Raw genomic sequence first — 25,974 nt, 5'->3', positions numbered from 1 at the left:
TTCCAAATCCATACGACTAAGTCACGATTAATCCTGTGCTCCTTAATCTTCTGGATCAGCCTACTATGGGGGAACTTATCAAATGCTTTATTAAAATCCATATAGACAACATACACCGTCCTACCCTCAACAATCTCCCAATGTTCACCACCTCACACTTGTTCAAATTAAACTGCATCTGCCATTTCTCCACCTATTTCTGTGGCTGATCTATATCCCATTGTATACCTTAGCAACCTTCCTTGCAATCCACAATCCTAGCAATCTTGCTGCGGAACTCCTCTGGTCACAGACCTCCAACCTGAATATTGTTCTTCCACCACAACCCGCTGTCTTCTATCAGTAAGCCCGTTTTGAAATCATACAACCAAGTCACTGTTAATCCCGTGCATTTTAATCTTCTGGATCAGTTTACCATGGGGAACTTTATCATATGTCTTACTGAAATTCCCTCCTTTATCTATTTTCAAATAATAAAAATAGAGGGATTCTCATATTGATAACCTTTAAAGGTTAGTCGCAAAATTGTTTGTACAAAAGTTGACAAGTCAGTACGGGAATGGGAAGAGGAATTAAACTGTCTCACAACCGGAAGCTCTAGTTGGCCCTGGCGGACTGAGTGCAAGTGTTTGGTGAACCAGTTGCCTCGTTTACACTTGGTCTCAGCGTTCATAGAGGAGGCCAAATGCTATAAATGAGGTTAGAGGGGCTGTATGTAAACCTCTGTCTCACCTGGAAGGGCTGTTGGGGTCCCTGAATGGAGGTGAGGGAGGAGATATAGCAACAGTGTTTCACCTCCTATGGTTGCAGGGGAAAGTGCTTGGTAAGCGGTGGAGAAGAATGAGCAAATCAAGGAATCATGGAAAGAGTGGTCTCTGCGGAAAGCAGAAATGGGTGAGGGTGAGAAGTGGACTCATAGTGATCATGTATTAGATACCCTAACTGATGAATGCAAATGTGCCAAACACCTGCTTCCAATCTTCTCTACATGTTTTACTACTTTCATGGAATTATGTCCCAGCACCTCTTGGTTTCTGTTATACACGTATTTGCAACATTTATTGTGTGTGTTACAGCAGCTGGCAGCTATTGCTATAAAAGGGGGGTGACTAATTGTTGTTCTTTTGTAGGTTATTCTTAACTATTCTAACAAAGAGCAGAATGCTCCAGTTCCAAAAACAGCATTGGCCAATGGTAAGGTACCCTGTAAGAATGACAATGAAGCAAATGCATTTAATACAGTCATAATTTAGATTTAATTACAGTTAACCCCTAAACATTACTGGAGTCTCCATCATCTTTCACAGAACATAACACTTAAAACAGTAAAGCACAAGAACAGGCCCTTCTGTCCACATTAGGTTCAATTGAGCATGATGATAAGACCATCGCTTGGCTCCCTGCACATAATCCATCTCCCTCCATTTCCTGCATATCCATATGCCGATCCAAAAGTCTCTTAGGTGACACCGCATCTTAAGATGATTGCAAGATTATTTGGTGACATTTGAAGTTAACGATTATTTCTTTGGTTTTGTTGATGTTGAGTGAGAGGTTGGTGTGATACCACTCAAACAGGTGCTCTATTTCTGTAGGCTGACTCATCACAATCTATGATTCGACCTATAGTTGTGGTGCCTTTGGACCTACGCTTAGTCACACAGTTGTGGGTGTTAAAAGAATAGAGCAGGGGGTGAAGCATGAATCCTTGAGGTGAACTTGTGTTGATAGTCAGGGAGGAGATGTTACCAATTTGCACAAATTGAGGTCTGCCAATAAGAAAGTCGAGGATCGAATTGTAAAGGGAGGTACTGAGTTCCAGGTATCGGATCTTAGTGATGAGTTTGGAGGGGATGATAGCATTGAATGTCGGCCTGTAGTTTAGTTTAGAGATACAACGTGGATACAGGGCCTTTTGGCCCACCGACCCTGCATTGAACAGCGATCCCCACACATTAACACAATCCTACACATATTAGGGACAATTTACATTTCTACCAAGCCCATTAACCTACAAACCAGTACGTCTTTGGAGTGTGGGAGGAAACCGAAGATCTCAGAGAAAACCCACGCAGTCACGGGAAGAACATACAAACTCCATACAGACAGCACCCATAGTCAGGATTGAACCCGGGTCTCCGGCATTGCAAGTGCTATAAGGCAGCAACTCTACCGCTGCGCCACCGTGCCACCCGTTGATGAATAGCAATCAGAGCAGAATGGAGAGCCAGTGAATTAGCATCCACTGTTGACCTTTTGTGGCGATAGGCAAATTGAAGCAGATCCAGGTAATTTCTAAGTCAGGGATTGATTTTGCCATAAACCACCTCTCAAAACACTTCATTATGGTGGATGTAAGTTCTATCAGGCAGTGGTCATGGAGATCGGTTGCCATGCTCTTGTTGAGATCCAGCACAATAGATGCCCTTTTGATGCCCTTGCTCAAGTCAGAGGTTGAAAAATGTCCATGAATACTCCAGTCAGTTGGCTACACAGGTCTTTAGCACTCATCCAGATACACGATCTGGACCAGATGTTTTACGTAGATTTACACGCTTGAATCCACCGGGTGGCGTCAGCAAAGGCTGCCTCGCCAACAGTCTGTCCTTTCCTTCTTTGTGTTTTAATTGCATGTGTTAAATGTATGTTTTCGGTGTTCTTTAGCTTGTTTTATGTGGGGGGTGGGTGGTAGAGGGAAACTTTTTCTAATCTCTTACCTTGACGGAGATGGGATTATTTTCCGTATCATATCTCCGTCCGCACTGCGGCCTAACATCGAGGAGTTGGCTGGAGACTGATTTTGAGAGCTCAACCGCGGTCACCTACAGACTTACCATCGCGGAGCCCGCGATCCCTTGGCCAGGAATCGACCTCGGAGCTCCAACCATGGGTGCTTGCGGACTGATCGTAGACCGTCTTCGGGAACTCCAAATCGCGGGAGTTTCGACCGCCCCGACGCGTGAGTTTTGATTGCCCCGACACAGGAGCTTCGATAGCCCCGAAGGATGGTTCGACTGGCCCGACTGCGGGAGAATAAAGAGGAAAAAGATTGGACTTTTTTGCCTTCCATCACAGTGAGGAATGTGGGGAGTCCGCTGTGGTGGATGATCGTTAACTTCTATGTAGCTGTTGCTTTTTTTTCGTATGGCTGTACGGTAATTCACATATCACTGTATCTTAATTGGTACATGTGACAATAAAAGACCTTTGAAACCTTTCAAGGATGTTCTGACATTGGGCGCAGAGACTGAGATCATAGGGTTGTCAAGGACTATCAGGGCTCATGTAAATGTGTAATTGTTGGTTATAAATTGAACCTAATGCAATATTGGTTGTTAACATTGTTTCTACTATATTTTGTGTTATGTGCTTCTACCACATTTCAGATGAAAGCCATCAACTGTGATCTACTGATTGAAAGTGATGGGTGTGATTTAGGGAAGTATTGATCCCTATGTAGCTTATATTTCAATATTGTACCGATACCACAGATAGAAAGCGAGGCTCCTTGCATATAACGGACATAAAGACTTTCCTGAGTAAAGGCAATTGGAAGTCTAGTTGTGCAGTTGTTGGTTTGATTTGACAGATTTCATCCAGCTCCACGCCACATAGAGATTTATCTAATACCAACACCCACAGACACACCATCGACTGCCTCTGTACACCAAGCCCCAACCTTGCTTCACTGCACCTTCTGTATGTCTTTCATCCACATGAAGCAGCATCTTTCCATACTGATTGAAAAGCAAACAGACATTTCACATTTTGAATGATTTTTGGCTCAGTTATTCAACCTTTTAATTTATAATTAATAAATGTAAGCAATTAAAAGATCATTAAAATAGTTTTTTTAAATATTCTGCATTTTTTCTACAATATATTGGTTGAAACTGTACTCTGGGGATAAATCTTTAATTCCACCAGAGTCTAAGACAATCCTGGAGATTGTCAGCTTCATGCCTAAGATAGACACAAAAAGCTGGAGTGACAGCAGGACAGGCAGCATTTCTGGAGAGAAGGAATAGGTGATGTTTCGAGACCCTTCTTCGTCTGTAGCCGCCTGTCCCGCTGAGTTACTCCTGGTTGTTGTGTCTATCTTCAGTTTAAACCAGCATCTGCAGTTCCTTCCTATATATTTTGCCAGCTTCATGCCTGCTGGATTCACACAAAGATTTCATCATTCACACGATCTATCACTTCAGTAATGGCTTTACAATCAGGCTGCCAACACCTTCTGCTCCCTCTGACAAATTCCTTGCCTCATTTCTAACAAGTATATATTTATAATTTATATAGCAATTACACATCAACATCTTTCAAGGTCAGAATCTACTCCATGATTTTTGTAATAAACTTCAGGAAATGTTTGTATGTCTTTGTGCATTGTGGCTTGCTTCCTTAGTTTCCAATTGCTAAAATTAAATCTTTTAAAAACACAGTTTCCCTGGAGAGTGTGCAGAAAATCACAAGCTGTTTGATGGATTTTGAGTCTGAAATGGAGGATCTGCAACAATCAATTGTCGGAAGGTAATAAGTCCTCTAAAAGACAGAAATAACTAAATTCTTGGGTTTTCTTCAAGGAAGGCAACACATTGGCCATACCTGCAGGTTTTGATAAGAGTCCTTCGTAAATAAAGTGACATTGATGAAGAAGTTAGGCTGAAGGTCACACTCCTGTAATTATCATTGAATGTAAAAAGTTCTATCTGATGGAAGTTGAACAATCAGAATAGGATTTGTTTCCATTGTGAATACTAGAATTGATTGGTTGTAACTTTTTCTTAATTTTACATTATTATTTACATAACATATCTTGGGATTTGGCATTATCAGACAGCTTCATAAGTGGATCTCAGCAGGCAACATCTCTGGAGAACAACTCTTCAAGGTAGTTTAGTTTATTGTCATATACTGAGGTACAATGATAAGCTTTGCAAGGTATGCCTACTTTGAAGATGGGATTTCTGTGAGAGCCTCTCTCACTAGTTCCCCTCTGATTACTGCTGCTCTCTAACCAGGTTCTGACCCAGATGCTGGTTAAGCCTGCTTTACAACCAGGTTCTGACCCAGGCTCGATATCACAGCCACATGTTCCTCAATACTTCCCTGCACCGCCATCTATGCCTCGTGGCTTCCAGCTCCAGTTCCAGGACCCAAACCGGATTTCAGGTACCTGCAATCAATCTACTGCTTCTCACAACTGTTCTCCTTCCGTACTATCCATGTTCTCCAGAGATGCTGCCTGATCTGCTGAGTTACTCCAGCACTTTGTGTTCTTTTGCATATTAACCAGCATCTGCAGTTCCTTATTTCTTCATAAGTGGACCAGTGTTCTCTGCAATCTGGAGTCAATTGCATACTGACCTGAAATGCTAATCCAATTTCTCTCAACAAATGCTTCCTGAACCTGCTGCAGCGAGAGTTTCCGACATTTTCTATTTCACATTTTCAGCATCTGCTTAGCAATTATTAACTTTTTATTCATGGTCAATATTTATGCAATAGCATGATGTAGAGCATGCAATGTAAACCCTTGTTCTGTGCACCAGCTTTCACAATCACAGATACCACAAGATATTGTTGGATAACATGTAATTTGCTGTCCAGATAATATATAAACAAATAATGCTTAAGATTTGCTAACTTCCCAAGTGCCTCCCTTAATGAAAGATTTTAAAAAACTATGCTCCAAGTGGTCTAGTGCAGAGGGGAGAGCCAATGAGTATTGGCTCTCCCCTCTGCACTAGACCACTTGGACAATAAAATCACTTACGTCAGCTGTTGTTCATAGACTAAGCTTAGCGTTCAATACTATCTTCCCCTCCAAGCTGGTTACCAAGCTCACGGAACTGGGTCTCTGCGTATCCCTCTGCAATTGGATCCTCGACTTTCGCATTCACAGACCACAGTCTGTTCGAATTGGCAGAAATACTTCTTCCTCATTAACAATCAGTACGGGAGCACCTCAAGGCTGCATGCTCAGCGCCCTGCTCTACTCTATAATCATGACTGTGTAGCTGGACACAGTGCGAACTCAATCTTCAAGTTCGCCGACGACACCACCGTTGTTGGACGAATTACAGATGGTGATGAGTCAGAGTATAGAAGTGAGATCTACCGAGTGATCAAATGGTGCCAGCAAACAACCTGACTCTCAATATCAGTAAAACCAATGAACTGATCGTGGACTTTGGAAGAGGAAGGATGAGGACCCACAGTCCTGTTTATATCAATGGGACAATGGTGGAGAGTGAAAGACTTTAAATTTCTGTGCATGCATATTTCCAAAGGTCTTTCCTAGACCCAGCACACTGATGCAATTATAAATAAATCACGCCTCTACTTCCTGAGAAGATTACAGGATTCTATATTGCAGAGGGTGTTCTCTTGAACTTATACAGGTGCACAGTAGAGAGCACATTGACTGGTTGCATCATGGCCTGGTTCGGCAACTTGAACGCCCGGAAGTGGAAAAGACTGCAAAAAGTTGTGACACTGCCCAGTCCATCACCGGCTCTGACCTCCCCACCATCGAAGAGATTTATTGGAGTTGCTGCCTTAAACAGGCAGCCAACATCATCAGAGACCCACACTGGCCACACACTCATTTTACCCCTGCCATCGTGAAGAAGGTACAGGAGCCTGAAAACTGTAACGTCCAGGTTCAGGAACAGCTTCTTCCCTACTGTAATCAGGCTATTAAACACTACAACCCCAAATAAGCTCTGAACTACAATAGACATTATTATTATTGCAGTACTATTGTTTGTTTTTAAGTATATAATATATATATATATTATATGTGTGCACGTGTGTGTGTGTACTTGTGAGCATGTGTATTACACTGATTTTTTTTTTCTCTCGTTTATCATATTGTTTACAGTGTACTATGTTTACATATTCTGTTGTGCTGCAGCAATTATTCTATCTGGGACATATGACAATAAAACTCATTTGCGCACAGGCAGTTTTGCTTCACTTTCCTTTGATGTTTGAATAGGATATGCAAGCTGCTTCCACTCTCATTGTATATGTACCAATGCTCGTCTAAATATACCATAATAATCATGTCATCTTTTAACTGTTCCTGTAATTGAAATCCATGTTCTTTGAGTAATGACCCTGCTGCCAGCGAAAACATTAGAAACATGAAGCACAGAAGGGGGCTATTCAGCTTATTGAGCCTCTACCAGCTTTACAAATGATTTATCCAGTATTTCTAAATTCACTGTTAATTCCCAAACCCGCAATATTTTCCATTTCAAATACAAACCTAATATGATTAAGTATGTGTACGATTGCCTCTGCTTTTACTTTTCTATTTTTTTTCAATCATAGTGATCTCCAATTTTGATTAATTTATTTAAGGTTTTATTATTTTAAATAGTTATTTCAAGATTATGTGAATTAGATCTTAGTAAATACTGAAGCAAAGTAATCATTATTTCAATTACTCCCATTTGCTGGCTATGATGTTATCTCCAAGTTGTGTAATGAACCCATTCCCATCCTATTTGCATTTCTATGAATGCTGTGTGTATATACAAGCAATGTCTGCAAGTGGCATATCAGTTTTATTCAGTAGTTTATCCTGCAGTTATGGAAAATAGTCTTGGTTCCACTGTGATGTAAATTATTATAAAAAAGTTTTAAAATGTATGTAAAATAAAATCACAAATATATATAAAATTAAAGTTAACTTAATATGTTAAACATTTACTTGCCTTTAATTCATAAGTGGGTCCTCCAATCCTACATTAAGTTTGTCCTAGTAGAGGATCAGAGCAGTGATTTCCTCGGTATAATACTGGGGAAGTCTGCGCTCTACTGTTGGACAAGGGTAGTAAATTATGGACTTCCAGCAGGTCAGACTAAGTCTTAGATTCACTACAATACGAATGGCTGCATGCTGTTGTACTCCTGTAGAACTACTAATCTCAACCAGCATGATGACACAATTCAGTTCTTTGATCAGCTTCCTCTATGAATTCACACTTTATTTGCTGCATTTTGTCCGTTCTTTATTTGTTATGTTTTATGCTCTCTGAACTCAGGTTTAGTGAGGTGAAGAATTTGCTGGAGACTCTACCAAAGCAGTTGCCGTGGAGTTCATGTGAGTAACTGTTTCATTTTTTAAAAACTTCTGGACCTTTATAATATTAAATGACAAATTCACAAGCATGATATATAATGAAAAAAGGGTTTAAATGTCAACTGCAGCCCCAGGTTTATATTCTAATCTTCCTAGCATCTTTAATTATTTCACATACAATTTAACTGAAATCTGGCTAAGTATAAAAGTAAGGTTTAGGACTTTTTAAAACCTTCAAGAGCAATAACAATAAATGAAAACACCAATTTAGGTAGTCAGAGTTATATATCACCGAAACAGGCTGTTTTGTTCAACTCGATAATGCTAACCAAGTTGTCTAACCAAGCTTGTCCCATTAGTCTGTACCTGGCTTATATCCCTCCAAACATTTCCTATCTATGTGCCTATCGGAGTTTCTTTTCAATGTTATAAATGAACCTCCTTCTATCATTTCTTCTGACAGCTCATTCCAAACTTGCTAATTACAAATTTGGTGGTAAAAGATGCCCTCGCCCTCAAGTCAGGAGTGTTTAATTGCTGATAATGGAACAATGAAATTCTTACGTCGTAACATGGCAGGCCTGTAAACGCAATAATCAGATAATATAATAACCAAAAATTCAATAAATTAATAACCTTTTTGCGAATTAAACATAAACCAAAGGATTTTCCAAAAGTATCATGGAATCTGTTACATCCAGCTGAGAAAGCAGGCACTTCCAAAAGAGGGTACTTCCAACTATATGACATATTCTCCCAGGACTGAAGTGTGAGTTCTGTGATATGGGCTCAACTCGGGCTCAACTCTACAGTAATACATTGATCTGCAACTTCCTGATTGAAAAGTGAAAATTCTACGTCAGAACCATGGCTAATGATATCAATGATGTGAATGGTGTTGATCAGGACACTAAAAGTTGTTAGGCTCTTCAAACAGTGGATTAATAGAGATCTAAATTACGGAAATAGGTGCACTTGGAAATTGGTTTAAGTGAAAACCAATTGGTTTAGTGTGGAACAGTGGCACAGCTAGGAGAGTCGTTGCTGTTCAACCCTGACATAGAAACATAGAAAATAGGTGTAGGAGTAGGCCATTCGGCCATTCGGCCCTTCGAGCCTGCAGCCATTCAATATGATCATGGCTGATCATCCAACTCAGTATCCTGTACCTGCCTTCTCTCCATACCCGCACAAGGGCCACATCTAACTCCCTCTTAAATATAGGCAATGAACTGGCCTCGACTACCTTCTGTGGCAGAGAATTCCAGAGATTCACCACTCTCTGTGTGAAAAATGTTTTTCTCATCTCGGTCCTAAAGGATTTCCCCCTTATCCTTAAACTGTGACCCCTTGTTCTGGACTTCCCCAACATTGGGGCCAATCTTCCTGCATCTAGCCTGTCCAACCCCTTAAGAATTTTGTAAGTTTCTATAAGATCCCTCCTCAATCTGACCAGATGCTGTGTGGAATTTGCATGTTCTCTCTTGAACACATACATTTCCTTCCACTTCTTGAAGATGTGTAGGTTGGTATGCTAATCAGTGACTGTAAATTGCCCATGGTATAGATGAGTGGTCGAGGCTCTAAAATGTTGATGGGATTATGGGGAGAATAAAAATGGGATTGGTGTATGATGGTTCATATGGACTCATGGGTGGAAAGGCCTGCCTCTGTATGATTCTAAGAACAGTCATCATCACTATTGGTTTCAGTCTGGAACAGAACTTTAATCAATAATCTTTGACTTGAAAGTGAAAAAAATCCCAGAGGAACCCAGTCAATCCAATCTGGGTGGCAAAGAAATACATTTTCAGTCATAACTTATTTAATTATCAAGATGAGCTAGTAGAATTGCCACAAAAGTGTCACAGAGTCATAAAGCTATAGAGCATGCATACTGGCCCTTCGGCCCAACTTGTCGTAGAGTCATAGTGTGATAGTGTGGAAACAGGGCATTCGGCCCAACTTGCCCACACTGGCCAACATGTTCCAGCTACACTAGTCCCACCTGCCTGCATTTGGACCATATCACACCAAACTTGTCCTAAACATGTAAATGTCTGTTTCTTAAACGTTGGAATAGTCCCAGCCTCAACTACCTCCTCCGGCAGCTTGTTCCATACACCCACCACCCTTTGTATGAAAAAGTTACCCTTCAAATTCCTATTAAATCTTTTCCCCTTCACCTCAAACCTGTCCCCTCTAATCTTCGATTCCCCTACTCTGGGGAAGAGATTCTGTGCATCTACCCGAATTATTCCTCTCATGATTTTATACATCTCTATAAGATCACCCCTCATCCTGTGCTCCAAGGAATAGACCCAGCCTTGTCAACCTCTCCCTATAGCTCAGACCCACTAGTCCTGGCATCTTCTCTGAACCATTTCAAGTTTGACAATATCTTTCCTATAACATGGTGCCCAAAACTGAACACAATACTCTAAATGCGGTCTCACCAATGTCTTATACAACTGCAACATGACCTCCCAACTTCTAATCATGTTGGCATTCTGCTAGTCCCATTTGCCTTTATTTGGACCATGTTCTTCTGAACCCTTTTGAAAAAGGAAACGTTTAAGCAAATGAAACACTTCTGAAGGCAAACCCTAGTACAAAGTAAGATGCAAAGGACTTTAGCTAAAAGAGACTTTCAATTTTAATTCTAGTTCAAAAATCACTCTTTCCACACATACACATAGCACTTTATTCTTTACCATTATTCCTGGAATATTGATTTCCCCAATGTTAAGGATTTTTCAGAACTTTATTCTTTCTGTACTTTTCATATATTTGAGGTCAGCATCCGGTTGCTGGCCTGATTAAAGGTCCACTCATCCAATTTATTTTGTTTAATAAAGTACCTGGATATATTGTATGTTCCATCGAAAAACACCCGAGAGAATACTACAGCTAATGCTCAAGTGTTCTTTTTTCATTTAATAACTAGCACTTCCGATCCTTACTGATACGAGCTTTTTCTTGTGTTTACAATTATACTGTATTTGTACAAAAACCTGCAGATACAACAGCACCAGCAAGGTTGACCTCAGTGGAAAACTATGGACCCCGTCCACAGACACGCTGCAGCAGGTAAGGGTCACATTGAGCTGGAAAACACATATTATACTTATACTATATCTTAGGATTTATCTTTTATTATAGTGACTCAACTGGTGTGGTTTACTTACATGTTGTCCATTTGAGAGGCCAGATAGGATCTTGGTTTAATGTCTGTTCCAAAGAAAACAATTCTAATAATGTAGCACTGTGGAAGGCCAAGTATCTGGAGTGGAGCGTTCATAAATTTCTCAAAGTTGAGTTCAAGCTAATCCTTTGTGATGTAATTATAGCCCTGCATAAAGAGTCCACTAGCCCAGATTTGATTAGCACTCATTGAATAAATGAACGCTCACTAATCAGAACAACAATGTAAATGTCTATTACTCATAATTGATATTCTGTCTATTACAATCTTTGCTCTAAATAATAAGTTTAATGTTTTCATGGATAGTTCCTTTTTGTGGGATAGTTGTCCTTGCACCCATATTCAGAGACCACTGCACATAGGTTTGTCTCCAAATAAACATGCAATTAGTTCATGTTAAAGTTTTCCTGCTCAGTGGGAGGCAATCTCAGCATTCACTTCATTTGTATAGTCAGTTGGGAGTTACATAAATCATCTCCAGTCACCAGCAGATTCAGGTAGGGCTGTGTATAACCCCTACCTGTTTCAGTCGCTGGCATGCTACAGACTCCTTCCCCTACTGTGATACCAGGATTCAAACCAGATATTTGGCTGGTAACTAGACGATTGCTTAAATTATACATTAAATGAGGAATCCAGGCTGAGATTTGTGCAGAATAAACTGATCATAGTTGATGCCACACTACCATTTGATGCAAGACTTAAAAGAGCAACAAGAAACAGTTCTGCACTCTGATAATGTGGAAAAAAACACATTTGGAGAGAAAGCCACAAGAACAGCATTGGTGACATATCCTACCTTTCCTCTCCACTTTTTTCTATCCCTGGTATGAATTAAAAACAGGATTATCTGCCTTGAAACACCTACCTTGTAGTTTAAAACACAGCTCTAAACGTGAAGCTGAATGGAGAGTGCTCCCAGTATGGAAGCAAAGGATAGGTTTTTGAAAGGTCATGGCTAAATTTGCCCAATTGCTCAAGGATCTTTGTTGAGGATCATAACCTTGTTTCCTATACTGTTGTTGTAAACCAAAGTGACATAATTGATAAGCAAAAGCAAAGTGCTGGAATAATTCAGTGGGTCAGGCAACATCTGTGAAAGGAATGGACAATGTTACAGGTTGGGACCCTTCGACCCGAAACTTCATCTGCCTACTCCTCATCAAATACTGCCTGACTTGCTGAGTTTCTCCAACACTTTGCAGATGCTGGAATTGTGAGCAAAAAAGTTTTACATAGTTTAGACTTTTCTGAATCTATGAATTAAGTTACTGTTGTGAGACATCAGATTGAGTAGGAGCTGCGGTGCTTTAGTTGACTGCAGTGCCTCTTGATTAAGACTTACATTTACATATTGCCTTTGCTTAAAATAAGACAATTCAGCTATTTTGACCTGTGCTGAAATTCAGCAAGATTTGGGGTAATTTCCCCCAAAGGCATCATAATTCTCGTACCCTGTGCTAGAAATGTACTGAGAATTCTCCTGAATGTACTTCAGAAATTTTCCACCCTCTGCCTTTCGCTTCAATACAATTCCAGTCAATACTGGTGCAATCAAAATTCCCCGTTAGAGACACTACTGTTATTGAACATCTGAAAATTCACAATTCACTTTGTGCCCTCCATGTTTGGGACAAAGACCGATCATTTATTTATTTGCCTCCGTACTCCACAATTTGAGATTTGTAATAGAAAGAAAATCACATGTGCACATTGTCATATTTTAATAAAGGCCATTTTTATACATTTTGGTTTCATCATGTAGAAATTACAGCAGTGTTTAAACATAGTCTCCCCATTTCAGGGCACCATAATGTTTTGGACACAGCAATGTCATGTATATGAAAGTGGTCATGTTTAGTATGTTGTTGCATATCCTTTGCTGCTTGAAGTCTGCGATTCATGGACATCACCAGTTGCTGGGTGTCTTCTCTGGTGATGCTCTGCCAGGCCTGTATTGCAGCCAGCTTTAGCTTATGTAGCCTGTGTAGAAGAAATTAATTTAGAGAGAAATGAAAGGAAAAACGAAGTTACAGACTACGCAGGTTTGCTTCAAGAGATTTTATTGCATGATATCATGGAGAAATGGCGACAGAAAACTGCTCACCAGTTCTCTGACTTCACAGCAGAATTAGCCGACATTTATACTGTGCAGTAAACAACTTTTGTTTTCGATAAATACAGCTATACGAAAATATACCATCTCTTATCAATTATTTCATTATTCATAGCATACTTTTCGCTTATGTTAATCTTATTCAACAACAGATGGTTAATACAAGTCAAACATTATTCTATCTCACCTTTCAGACGGCCATGCCACCATCCCCTTTCCCAGCCAAGCCATTTACATTAACATTTCTATGCAACACCTCACAAAGGAAAACAAACTTTCTTATCTCCTCTACTATTTCATGTTTACATTTACCATCCACACTTCCACACATTCCCAGAAGAGGTAATCTTACCTTGCCGATTCCCACAATCTCTTCTGCACCTGGTCAAACGAGAGCTGCCAATTGTCACATCCAAAACACCCTTTTGTTATCTTGTTCAATTCCAATCAAAATTAAGTAAGGAAGGATATTACGTTTCATCCACAGCTTGTTTTGGGCGCTAGTCCCCTTCAGTTTTCTCTTCAGCATATAAAAGACATGCTCAATAAGAGAGTTCGGTATTCCGATAAACGCAAGGAATCATGGGATTTGTCAAAGGTCATTCGGGAAATAAAGCAAACGCAGCGCTGTATAAACTGTGTATAAATTGTTAACTATTCTACCAATTAATGAATCTAGAATTCTGTCAACCCAATAGCTTCCTTTCTTGTTCTGCTGTTCACACACTACTTACAGTCCCAGTTCTAGTTCAGTTCATTGATCTGCAATTATGAGATATTCAAAAAGTTAAAGAATTTATTATTCATTTAAACCATAATGTGTTTGCTAGTGAAATAAGACAATATGACTTGTGTTTGTAACATTTTCTTATGTTTATTCATAATTTATGTGTAAAAATATATTTAATCTGAAGCAGGCAGCAACCATATCAGTGTGATGTGGGCTGATGCTTTACGTACAGGCGGTGTGAATGTACTGTTAAGGCAGGGTTCGGCAACCTACGGCCCAAGGGCCGGATCCAGCCCATAGCCCAAAATCATTCAGCCCGCAGGCGTATTTTTTTTAGTGACTAGAATGTTGTTCTTGTCTGCAGTGGGACCTTGCCCAGGGTTGTCCCAGTGTTCGGGCAAGGCAGCTCTCTGGGACGGTTTTGACTGGGATGGTTCTACATTGTGAAGTTCACTGTGTCCGAGTTATTGATCAGAGTGAACACCCGCTCCTGTGGACACGTCTCACTGTGGAGTCTGTCATAGACGGATTCCGCCGCCTTTTGATCAATAATTGGATCGATCTCCTGAACTAGTGGCCGCGGAGCTACCGGCGTGTATTCTTTCCAAACTGAACTCACTGTGGAATGAATCCATTAACAGATCCACTCTGCTGCCGTATTCTAAGTTGTTCGTGTCTTCCCTCTGGAACCCTCCTCGTCCTCTCCACTCAGATGCCGAGTTCCCAGAGCCCTGGTTAAACGCGGCTGGTCACGGTTAAGTCAGTGAAACCGGCTCCATCAGAGACTGTGGGCAGGATTAATGAAAGAAAGGACCATTCCGCCTATTGTAGCGGGTGGCTGTTCGTGAGGAGTGTGAGAGAGTGGAGCGAGATTTAATTTCCAGTGGCATGTAAATGATGGACCCACAAGGGTTAATACTGCAACGGCAGTAGCGAGAGTGTGTTTCAACAGTTTGTTAATTTTCAGCTGAGTTTTTAAAAAAGCGACCTGAATGATCCCCGCATTTACAGCCAATGTCCTACATACTGCCATTGATAGTTACATTAAGAAGGTTCAATGGTTGGGTATTAATGGTGGAGTAGCAAGATGGATTCAACAGTGGCTGAATGGGAGATGCCAGAGAGTAATGGTGGATGGTTGTTTGTCAGGTTGGAGGCCAGTGACGAGTGGGGTGCCACAGGGATCTGTGTTGGGTCCACTGTTGTTTGTCATGTACATCAATGATCTGGACGATGGGGTGGTAAATTGGATTAGTAAGTATGCAGATGATACTAAGATAGGTGGGGTTGCGGGTAATGAAGTAGAGTTTCAAAGTCTACAGAGAGATTTATGCCAGTTGGAAGAGTGGGCTGAAAGATGGCGGAGTTTAATGCTGATAAGTGTGAGGTGCTACATCTTGGCAGGACAAATCAAAATAGGACGTACATGGTAAATGGTAGGGAATTGAAGAATGTAGGTGAACAGAGGGATCTGGGAATAACTGTGCACAGTTCCCTGAAAGTGGAATCTCATGTAGATAGGGTGGTAAAGAAAGCTTTTGGTGTGCTGGCCTTTATAAATCAGAGCATTGAGTATATATAGAAGTTGGGATGTAATGTTAAAATTGTACAAGGCATTGGTGAGGCCAATTCTGGAGTATGGTGTACAATTTTGGTCGCCTAATTATAGGAAGGATGTCAACAAAATAGAGAGAGTACAGAGGAGATTTACTAGAATGTTGCCTGGGTTTCAGCAACTAAGTTACAGAGAAAGGTTGAACAAGTTAGGGCTTTATTCTTTGGAGCGCAGAAGGTTAAGGGGGGACTTGATAGAGGTTTTTAAAATGATGAGAGGGATAGACAGAGTTGACGTGGAAAAGCTTTTCCCACTGAGAGTAGGGAAGATTCAAACAAGGGGACATGACTTGAGAATTAAGGGACTGAAGTTTAGGGGTAACATGAGGGGGAACTTCTTTACTCAGAGAGTGGTAGCTGTGTGGAATGAGCTCCCAGTGAAGGTGGTGGAGGCAGGTTCGTTTTTATCATTTAAAAATAAATTGGATAGTTATATGGATGGGAAAGGAATGGAGGGTTATGGTCTGAGCGCAGGTATATGGGACTAGGGGAGATTATGTGTTCGGCACGGACTAGAAGGGTCGAGATGGCCTGTTTCCGTGCTGTAATTGTTATATGGTTATATCGCAAGGAGTGAACAAATCCAAATACATCACAGAAAACTGTAAGTTTGTTTGCCAAAGTTCTTACCAGGCACACCAATAACTGCAATGAGCATATAACTGTTATAACAGTGTCTGAAACTAACTGCTATGTTCAGTAGACATAATATTGCTTAAAGCAATAAAACCAACAAAATCATCGTAGTTTTGTACAAATGAACCATAAATATAGTTAATAATTTTGAAAGCAGTATTTTCTTACCTCAAAGAAGCAAAACTGGAAAAAATGGATGCAACACATGTAGACAAAATGCATGAATACGGATGAAACGCAAGTAGACAGGTGGGTAAACGCAGGTCTATATACACGCAGCAACTCAGCTGGCGAGAATGTTTATCGCGAATGACCTAGGCATGCGTAGATGAAATACCGAACTCGCTTATTCGGTTCAGATCAGTGATTGACTTGGCCACTCAAGAATTGACCATTTTTTTGCTTTGAAAAACTCCTTTGTCGCTTTAGCAGTATGTTTGGGATCATTGTCTTGCTGCAGAATGAACTGCCGGCCAATGAGTTTTGAGGCATTTGTTTGAACTTGAGCAGATAGGTTGTGTCTATACACTTCAGAATTCATTAAGCTACTACCATCAGCAGTTGTATCATCAGTGAAGATAAGTGAGCCAGTACCTTCGGCCATTAACACCCCCACCACTGTTTCACAGATGAAGTGGTATGCTTAGGATCTTGTGCAGTTTCTTCTCTCCTCCATACTTTGCTCTTGCCATCACTCCGATATAAATTAATCTTCATCTCATCAGTCCACAAGACCCTTTTCCAGAACTGTGGTTGCTCTTTTAAGTACTTCTTGGCAAACTGTAACCTGGCTATCCTATTTTTGTGGCTAACTAGTGGATTGCATCTTGCAGTGTATTTCTGTTCATGAAGTCTTCTGCAGACTATGGTCATTGACAAATCCACACCTGACTCCTGAAGAGTTTTTCTGATCCGTCACAGATGTTTGGGGATTTTTCTTTATTATAGAGAATTCTTCTGTCATCAGCCGCGGAGGTCTTCCTTGGCCTGCAAGTCCTTTTGCCATTAGTAAGCTCACCAGTGCTCTCTTTCTTCTTAATGGTTCCAAACAGTTGGTTTTGGTAAGCCTAAGGTTTGGCTGATGTCTCTAAGTTTTATTTGTGTTTCTCAGTCTCATAATGGCTTTGTTGACTTTCATTGGCACAACATTTGGTTCTCATGTTGATAAACAGCAATAACTTTCCAAAGGTGATGAAAAGACTGGAGGAAAGACTAGGTGCTGAGAGCTCTCTCATACCTGCATGAAAAAGGCAATTAAACACTCCTGAGCATTTACCAACAACTGTGAAGCCATGTGTCCCAAACATTATGGTGTCCTGATATGGAGGGACTATGTATAAACACAGCTGTAATTTCTACATGGTGAAACCAAAATGTGTAAAAATGGCCTTTATTAAAATCTGACAATGTGCACTTTATCCACATGTGATTTTTTTATATTAAAAATTTCAAAAGTGTGGAGTACAAATGATAGGTCTTTGTCCCAAACATTATGGAGGGCACTAAAGGTAGACAAAATGCTGGAGTAACTCAGCGGGACGGGCAGCATCTCTGGAAAGAAGGAATGGGTGACGTTTCTGGTCGAGACCCTTCAGACTGATGTCTGTGGAGAGGGAGATACATAGATAAGGAAGTGTAAGGTGTGAAAATAGGGCAAAGAGAATGAAGTTCATGGAAACTAAAATAGATTATTGTTAGCTGGGAGAAGGTAACAGCAAAGCAAGCAGAGATAAAATGTAGTCCGAGACAGTAAGACTACATTTAGGTGAGACTTAACAGTAAGGTGAGAGAACTGTGAAGAGGGAGGGATGGAGAGAGAGGAATAGCAAGGGTTAGAGAAGTTAATGTTCATACCGCTGGGGTATAAGCTTCCCAAGCGAAAAATGAGGTGTTGTTCCTCCAATTTGCGCAGGACCTCACTGTCAATGGAGGAGTCCCAGGATAGGGACGTCAGTGTGGGAATGGGAGGGGGAGTTAAAGTATTTAGCAACCAGGAGATCAGGTAGGTTTAAGCGGACTGAGCGGAGGTGTTCAGCAAAACAGTTGCCAAGCCTGTGCCTGGTCACGCCAATATATAGGAGTGCACATCTAGAACAGTAGATGAGGTTGGAGGAGGTACATGTGAATCTTTGCCTCACCTGAAAAGACTGTGGGGGGGGGGGGGGGGGTCATGGATGGAGTCGAGGGGGAGGTACAGGGACAGGCGTGGCATCCCCTTCGGTTGCAGGGAAATGTACCTGGGGAGGGGGTGGTTTGGGTTCTTTTTGCACAGCCTTTTTTCTTTGCAGTCTTGCATTTCATTATATCTGTATTTCTCTGTGCTTGTGCATATGACAATAACCTGCAGATGGGAACCAAGTGTTAAGACTTGAAAATGACTAGGAGGAAAGACTGGAGGAACGTGTAACAAAGATCCTTGCAGTATCCCTTCAGTTACAAAGGCAAAATGTTGTGATTGATTGGAATCTGAAAAATGGTGCAAATGAAAAAGTGCAAAATGATGAGATCAGGCAGTTCTGTGGAACGGAAAAGGGGTAACAATTCAATGATCATTCAACAGGCAGGCTGTAAATTCTGGATAAGCCACTACGCTTTTATTTCAGATTTCTTGCATCCATCATATACTGGTGATGTAAAAATATAGTTAGCAATATAATCACAAATTCATTGTCCAAACATAGTTTTTAATTATAAGTATAAGTTCTTGTTCCATCAAGTTTGTAAAGAGCCCACTGCAATGGTGTCTGCATATGCTATCAGTGTTAATGACAAAAACAATTCTGATACTGTGAATTGGATATAACACAGCTGATGAATTAGGAAACACTATTTGCATTATAAAGATCAAATTGGTTATATTGCAATTTCAATTGGGAACTAGAGAACCACTATGGAAATTGATTAGTAGAAAAAACTTGAAAAGAAAAAATCCAGGAAAAAAAGGTTTCTATGTCATCTCTGGGCAATAATCAGTCACCATTGTCTCAAGAACCGTGTGTCAATTTCACCCAAGTTAACAAACAATTCCTTCTATTGATACGTGCAAAGATTAAAAAATGCAATATACACCATTTAGTATTTTTAGCAGTAGCAAAAATAAACAGCTAGTAAAAAACCTTTAGTTTTGAAAGTTCTGCAGGGATAAACTTACTGCATGTCTGAAATTCTCTAGCCCCTCGCCCCTTTTATGCAACTGTTTTCTAACGTGATTTTCTCCAACAAAGTGGTTCTATAATCGTGTTATAGCAGAAATACTTGTATTCCACATAAAAGCTGAAACAACTATACTGCACTTTTCTACCATTATATTTTATTTATATTTGTGTCCCAGAATTATAATTAGAAAAATAATCTATAGTTACGTGGTAAAGCAAACTGTACTGCTATCAATCAAATCATTTGTAGCTTAGTCCTACACAAGAGTTGTCAAATATGTTAAACTTGGTTAAGTCGGCTCTTTGCACTCCACTATGTAGATAGTGCAGATTTGAGACAGTGGAGATTTGCCTCGTGCTATCTCAAGTGTCATCCCACTCACATCCAACCCACTAGGTCCTTCTGGGAATTTTCCTGTCTTGTGAATGGAGGATATTTCTCTTCCTCAGAAACTGTCAGCTGCTGGCTTTTGAAGCAGGAATTGACGTAGAAGCGATACTACCCAGCACTCACCCCCTGTAAAATGTATTATGCTGTGGAACAAACACATATATCTACATAATTTGTACAAAATTATACCAATAACTAAATGTTTTAAAATTATGGATATTGTGCTCGTTTTTGAAGAATGCTAAACATTTAAAAACATTTTAGAAAATACACAAAGCCATTGTTTGAAGCAAAGATAGGGTAGCTGTTTTGCAGCTACCAGGTGCACTAAGCAACACCTAGAATAGCCTGCAACATTCTACTGTCATGATCTGTAGTGTCTAAAATACCAATGCCTTGATAAAAAGAGTACACCTTTCTTTTATAAACCATACAAATATATATCATGATTCTAAAGATTTAAATCTAGGGTACATAAAACAAAACCACAGAAATTCTAGCATATTCAACACTTAAATAAAAAATAATAGCCAAGTTTGAAAAAATTGTTTATTCCACGGTTGTCAGACACAATGACAAATGTGGGACTATTCCTCGTTTGGAGGAGGAATACAATTGGACTAATTTTAAATCTGCAAGGTGTAACTTGTTAGTTTGTCCTGTTTAAGAGAGAATTAGATATAGCTCTTAGAGCTAAGAGAATCAAGGGATATGGGGAGAAAGGAGGAACGGGGTCTGATTTTGGATGATCAGCCATGATCATATTGAATGGCGGTGCTGGCTTGAAGGGTCGATTGGCCTACTCCTGCACCTATTCTCTATGTTTCTATGAATTATCCGTTGTAGTGTTCCCACTGCTCGATAGTCTTGGTAGTACAGAACAATTTGATAAGCATTATTTCTGTCCTATTCCAGTAATAATACATGTTTGTTTGCAGTCGCTCCAGAATTGAAGACGCCAGATCGTATGCTGCCCAACACTTTGGGAAGAAATAACACGATCGCTGGAAGGGTTTGTGTCCAGAAGAATAAGAGTCAAAACAAAGATAGGAGAAAAGTTGTTACTGGTCCAGACTACCTTAACAAGCTTTGATGCATAACCAGCACAACGCATTTTCCATTCCAAAAGTTTATTAGTTGAAACCAGCTACAGTGTTCAAATACTGGTTTCACCAGGCTGACTGAATCAGCTATTACAGAATTTGCTGTTCTCCCCCCCCCCCCCACCCCACAAAAGCCAAAAGGCCCAACACTATAAAAAAGATACAATTCCATTTACAAGTTGTTTTGCTATTACAGTTCCTGCAACATGGATCTTCACCCAGAACACTAACGACATCAAGACATTCGTGCTAAAAATAAACGGAATTTGACTACTACAAACTACTCAAACCTCTGCCATTTTATACAAATCCTAGTTGTAACTATAAACAAAGCTTTAGTCAGAAATGTAGACAGCAAGGTGGCTGCATGTTGTTAGAAGTCACGTCTGTGGTACAGCTCTGGGTCATAATACTTAGTTACAACAACTCTGTTGGCAAACTTTCGCCCCGTTAGTGCTTGCATTGCTTTTTGGCAGTCCAGAGGTGAGATAAATTCTACAAATATCTGTTAAAAAAAACGACCAGTGAGCACAATGAACTGGAAATACAATGGTAAATGAACATTATAATAAAAGACGACCCAATCTCAACTATATAAACCCTAGACTTTTACCTGTTTTTTTAAGTTATTGCCCACGATAACGAATAAATTACTGACTGAATTTTCTCCTGTTTCCATTGAATTATTTACTCTATCACTGCTTTTACACAAGGCTCGTTCTCCATTCACCTTTACCCAAAAAACTAAATAATAAAGGCAGCATGCCCTGTTAAAATTAACCCCATCATCTTTAATCCCAAGTCTAAAGCTTGGAGCAGGGTGTGTTGGGGTGGATGGGAAAGATAAACAGTGAAAAGCCATGGATAAGCCTGCATTTAAGATCCAAGACAAAAGAAATCTGACGGAACTAATCAGAACACAATATTAGAAAATAAAACGATGACAGAACCTTTTCCCCCAGGATAGAAAAAAAATCAAATACTAGAGGGCAAAGCTTTAGGGTGAGAGGGGCTTTTAAAAATATATATATACCCAGAGGGTGGTGAATGCCTGGCAGATATGACTGGCATTTAAGAGACTTCTGGAGAGGCATGTGGATATGCAGAGATATGGATTATGTGCAGGCAGATATGAGATGCTCTTGGCAGAGATGGTATAGAACGAATCCCAACTATAAAGTTCATTGCACCAGAATAAACTCAATAAATAAGTGATCCTGATATTAACAATTTAAATCACCCTGCTGCTTGCCAACTTGATGTATACAGTAAAATGTTGCAATTTGAACATTGAAGCTTCAAATTCTGATTGCCATTCTTTTACCTTGCCACAGCCAGGCACTTCTAGTCCATCCAAAGGTCGAGGGATTTCAATTGATTTCACAGTTCCATATTTGCTGCACTCTTCTCTGATGTCTTCCAAGATTTCCTCATACTCTTCATCATCGATAAGTTCATCTGGTGACACCATGTTTAGCAGGCAGAGCACATCGGTGGGCAGCCCTGTGTTCTGAACTTGCATTGTCGGGAGGCCTGGTACCTGCACTGTCACTGGAGTTTGAATAATGGCATTCTGCAAAAACAACAACAACAACAGCAACTCTAAATCTGCAATTGCACATCTGATGGCGATCCCATGACATTGCACTGGGAGGGTGAGAGTGGGAAGAAATAGTCTTTATTGCTGCTACTGAATATTCCCAGTAACAATGCTAAAAATAGAATCGGTTAAAGTTCTGAGATCCATTCAAAGTAAAGCATTCCATTAAGCATCAAGCAAATATGTAACCCTGGTGGGAAATTCCAGTCAACCAAATGATATCTAGCACTTTCTGGGGGAAATTACTTTAATTTACTGTCACATTCAGAAAGTGTTATGTTAAAAATTGACTGGATTGCAAATCAAAACTGTACTTAAAAGGCACATGTTTTACCCGCCAAACTGACAAAGATGAAATGGCTGAAGAAAGATATATCAAAAAAAAAAATTGTATTATATTGTGTAACACATTAGCACCAATGGCTACAGTAGTGGGCAAGCTAAAAACTCTTATGAATTAATATAGTAATCATTTGCCAACTCCTTGAAAGGGCTGTTCAATTTGGTCCTACAATGTTTTGCTCATTACCTGGCTTCTGAAGTTCTCAAGCGATCAGATTCCATGATGGAGGTGGAGTACTGCAGCCCCACCTCTACATGTTTCTCCTTTTTCACCCCCATCTAGTTCTATCAATTTTCAACAATTATCCCTAGGTATCAGCCATGATCATATTGAATGGCGGTGCAGGCTCGAAGGGCCGAATGGCCTACTCCTGCACCTATTTTCTATGTATCTATGTATCCCCCACTTGCCAGAGCAGTTCCCTGTATCCCCCAGCCCAATCAAACGCTTGATGATTTTATCACCATCAGTTTTTTTCACAGCCTTCTCTGCAGAGGGAGAAGAGGACGGAAGAGACTGCAGCCCTAAGATTTTTGCCTCCACCACAGTGAGGAGGTGTTTGGAGGACTCACTGTGGTGGATGTTAATTTGTGTTTGTTGTTGTTTATTATTGTATTATTGTATGTATGACTGCAGGCACGAAATTTCGTTCAGACCGTAAGGTCTGAATGACAATAAAGGTAATTCTATTCTATTAAAGAATCCAAGCTACTCTGGTCTTGTCACATAATTGTAATACCAACATGGTTTAGAGTACAAGACATTGGGTATAAGAGTCAGGCAGTCATGTTGCAGCTTTATAAACATTTGGTCAGGCTGCATTTGGAGTATTGTGTGCAGTTCTGGTTGCCCTATTACAGGAAGGATGTGAAGGCTTGAGAGGGTGTAGTAGATTTACCAGATTGCTGCTTAAATTAGAATGCATTAGCTGCAAGGAGAAATTGAACAAACTTGAATTGGTTTCTCTGGAGCATTGAAAGTTAGGGGAAAACCCAAGTATATAAAATTACAAGAGGCATAAATAGGATACTGTCAGAAACATTTCTCCAAAGTGTAAATTTCAAAGACTAGAAGGTAAAAATATACTGTTGAAGAGGGAAAGTTTAAAGGAGACTTGCAGATAATTTAAAAAAACCATACAAAGTGGTGAGCACCTGGAACACGCTGCCAGGGATGGTGAAGGTATTAAGATAGTTCCATTTAAGATAGTCACATGGGTATGCAGGGAATGGGAAGGGATATGGATCACCTGCAGGTTGATGAGATTAACGGTATTATGTTAAAGGCCTATTCCTGTGCTGCACTGTTCTGTTTCTCATTCCCGACTCTTGCATCTTATTTAAACTAATTCTCAGGTGAAATGGTAAACAGTACCTCTCACTTCACGATATAAACTAATTTAAATTGATTTTTTTCTGCAAAAATTCTCGTTTATAGATATGCTCAGACGAGTTTGACTTTCTTCAAAATAAATATCCTTCAGCAGGACGAGGCAGAAGCTGGTCTTCTGCTGACGGATATTTATTTTGAATAAAGTCAACCTCGGCCGAGCATATTTATAAACGAGAAATTTTTCAGAAAAAATCAATTTCTTCAGGAGATGCTGGTCTTCTGCCTTGCTAAGTAAATGTGCCCGATTCCTGACGGACAAATTTAAAAAACATTTGAGCAGCTGAACGTTATACCAAAACTTTCAATTTGGATCGCCACTCTGTGCTGAACTGACAGCAGTCAAAGTGCTGCGACATATAACAATTGGCCTTGTTTCTTTCCTTTCCCAGACTTGAGTAACAAGTTCCATTGCTGATTCCTAACTAGTGGCTTCTTATGAAAGCAGATGTAAACCATGGACTTCAGGTTACCACATATTGCAGACAAGGAGACAACCTTTTAAAATGTTTGTAATTAGCCACAAGAAAGTATTAAGACAAATATCTTTGGTCATGGCTGACCATGGGTGTCTCCAGGGTGCTATTCTCTATATGGAGGATGCCTGTGCGTGACTTTGTTTAACATGGGGAGACTGGTGCACAGACAGCCACCCCACAGTCTTTGACAGATCTGGATCCAGTGCCATGGAGTCCAAGACGACCGGAGACCCTTTTCTGTTGCAGCCTTCATCCACCTTCCCAGCCGTTGGGACGCTCCACTAAGGTCAGCCATCGTCAATGGACGCAGGAGTAGGCCATTCGGCTCTTCGAGCAGGCACTGCCATTCAATGTAATCGCGGCTAATCATCCACAATCAGTATACAAGCCCAGCCGCTCCAATCTATCAACATATGACAGTCCCGCCATCCCGGGAATTAACCTCGTGAACCTATGCTGCACTCCCTTAATAGCAAGAATGTCCTTCCTCAAGTTGAGACCAAAACTGCACACAATACTCCAGGTGTGGTCTCACTAGGGCCCTGTGCAACTGCAGGAGGGCCTCTTTGCTCCTATACTCAACTCCTCTTGTCATGAAGGCCAACATGCCATTTGTTTTCTTCACTGCCTGCTGTACCTGCATGCTTACTTTCAGTGACTGATGAACAAAGACCCTCAGACCTTGTTGTAATTCCCCTTTTCCCAACTTGACACCATTTATATAATAATCTGCCTTCCTGTTTTTTACCACCAAAGTGGAAAACCTCACATTTATCCACATTAAACTGCATCTGCCATGCATCTGCCCACTCTCCCAAGCTGTCCAAGTCACTCTGCATCCTCATTACATCCTCCTCAGTTCACACTGCCACCCAGCGTTGTGTCATCTGCAAAATTGCTAATGTCACTTTTAATCCCTTCATCCAAATCATTAATATGTTGTAAGTAGATATGGTCCCAGCACTGAGCCTTGGGGTACCCTACTAATCACTGCCTGCCATTCTGAAAGGGACCCGTTAATTCCTACCCTTTGTTTCCTGTCTGCCAACCAATTTTCTATCCATGTCAGCACCCTACCCACAATACCATGTTGTCTCATTTTGCCCACTAATCTCCAA

General features: G+C 40.4%; 2 protein-coding genes across 5 annotated transcripts in view; one reads left to right on the top strand and one right to left on the bottom strand.

Annotated features, from left to right (window-relative positions):
- Positions 1-21,711, top strand: part of LOC116988055 (protein phosphatase 1 regulatory subunit 7-like) — a 75,574-nt gene extending 53,863 nt beyond the window's left edge. Inside the window, exons 13-17 of the mRNA XM_033044489.1 lie at positions 1,131-1,194; positions 4,443-4,530; positions 8,058-8,116; positions 11,116-11,185; positions 20,881-21,711. Of these exons, the coding sequence (XP_032900380.1) occupies positions 1,131-1,194; positions 4,443-4,530; positions 8,058-8,116; positions 11,116-11,185; positions 20,881-20,938 (339 nt within the window). The 3' untranslated portion in view covers positions 20,939-21,711. The remainder of the gene's footprint in view (positions 1-1,130; positions 1,195-4,442; positions 4,531-8,057; positions 8,117-11,115; positions 11,186-20,880) is intronic.
- Positions 20,474-25,974, bottom strand: part of u2af2 (U2 small nuclear RNA auxiliary factor 2) — a 47,884-nt gene continuing 42,383 nt past the window's right edge. For all 4 annotated transcript variants that reach the window (XM_033044490.1, XM_033044491.1, XM_033044492.1 and 1 more), the window contains exons 10-11: positions 22,370-22,618; positions 20,474-21,550 (exon numbers count right to left, since the gene is read on the bottom strand). In XM_033044490.1, the coding sequence (XP_032900381.1) occupies positions 21,419-21,550; positions 22,370-22,618 (381 nt within the window). In that variant the 3' untranslated portion in view covers positions 20,474-21,418. The remainder of the gene's footprint in view (positions 21,551-22,369; positions 22,619-25,974) is intronic.

The sequence above is a fragment of the Amblyraja radiata genome, chromosome 26 (genome assembly GCF_010909765.2).
Source record: "Amblyraja radiata isolate CabotCenter1 chromosome 26, sAmbRad1.1.pri, whole genome shotgun sequence".
In the NCBI taxonomy this organism is placed as follows: domain Eukaryota; kingdom Metazoa; phylum Chordata; class Chondrichthyes; order Rajiformes; family Rajidae; genus Amblyraja; species Amblyraja radiata.
Note: the sequence above shows the minus strand (reverse complement) of the source record. Positions and strands in the feature narration are given on the sequence as shown.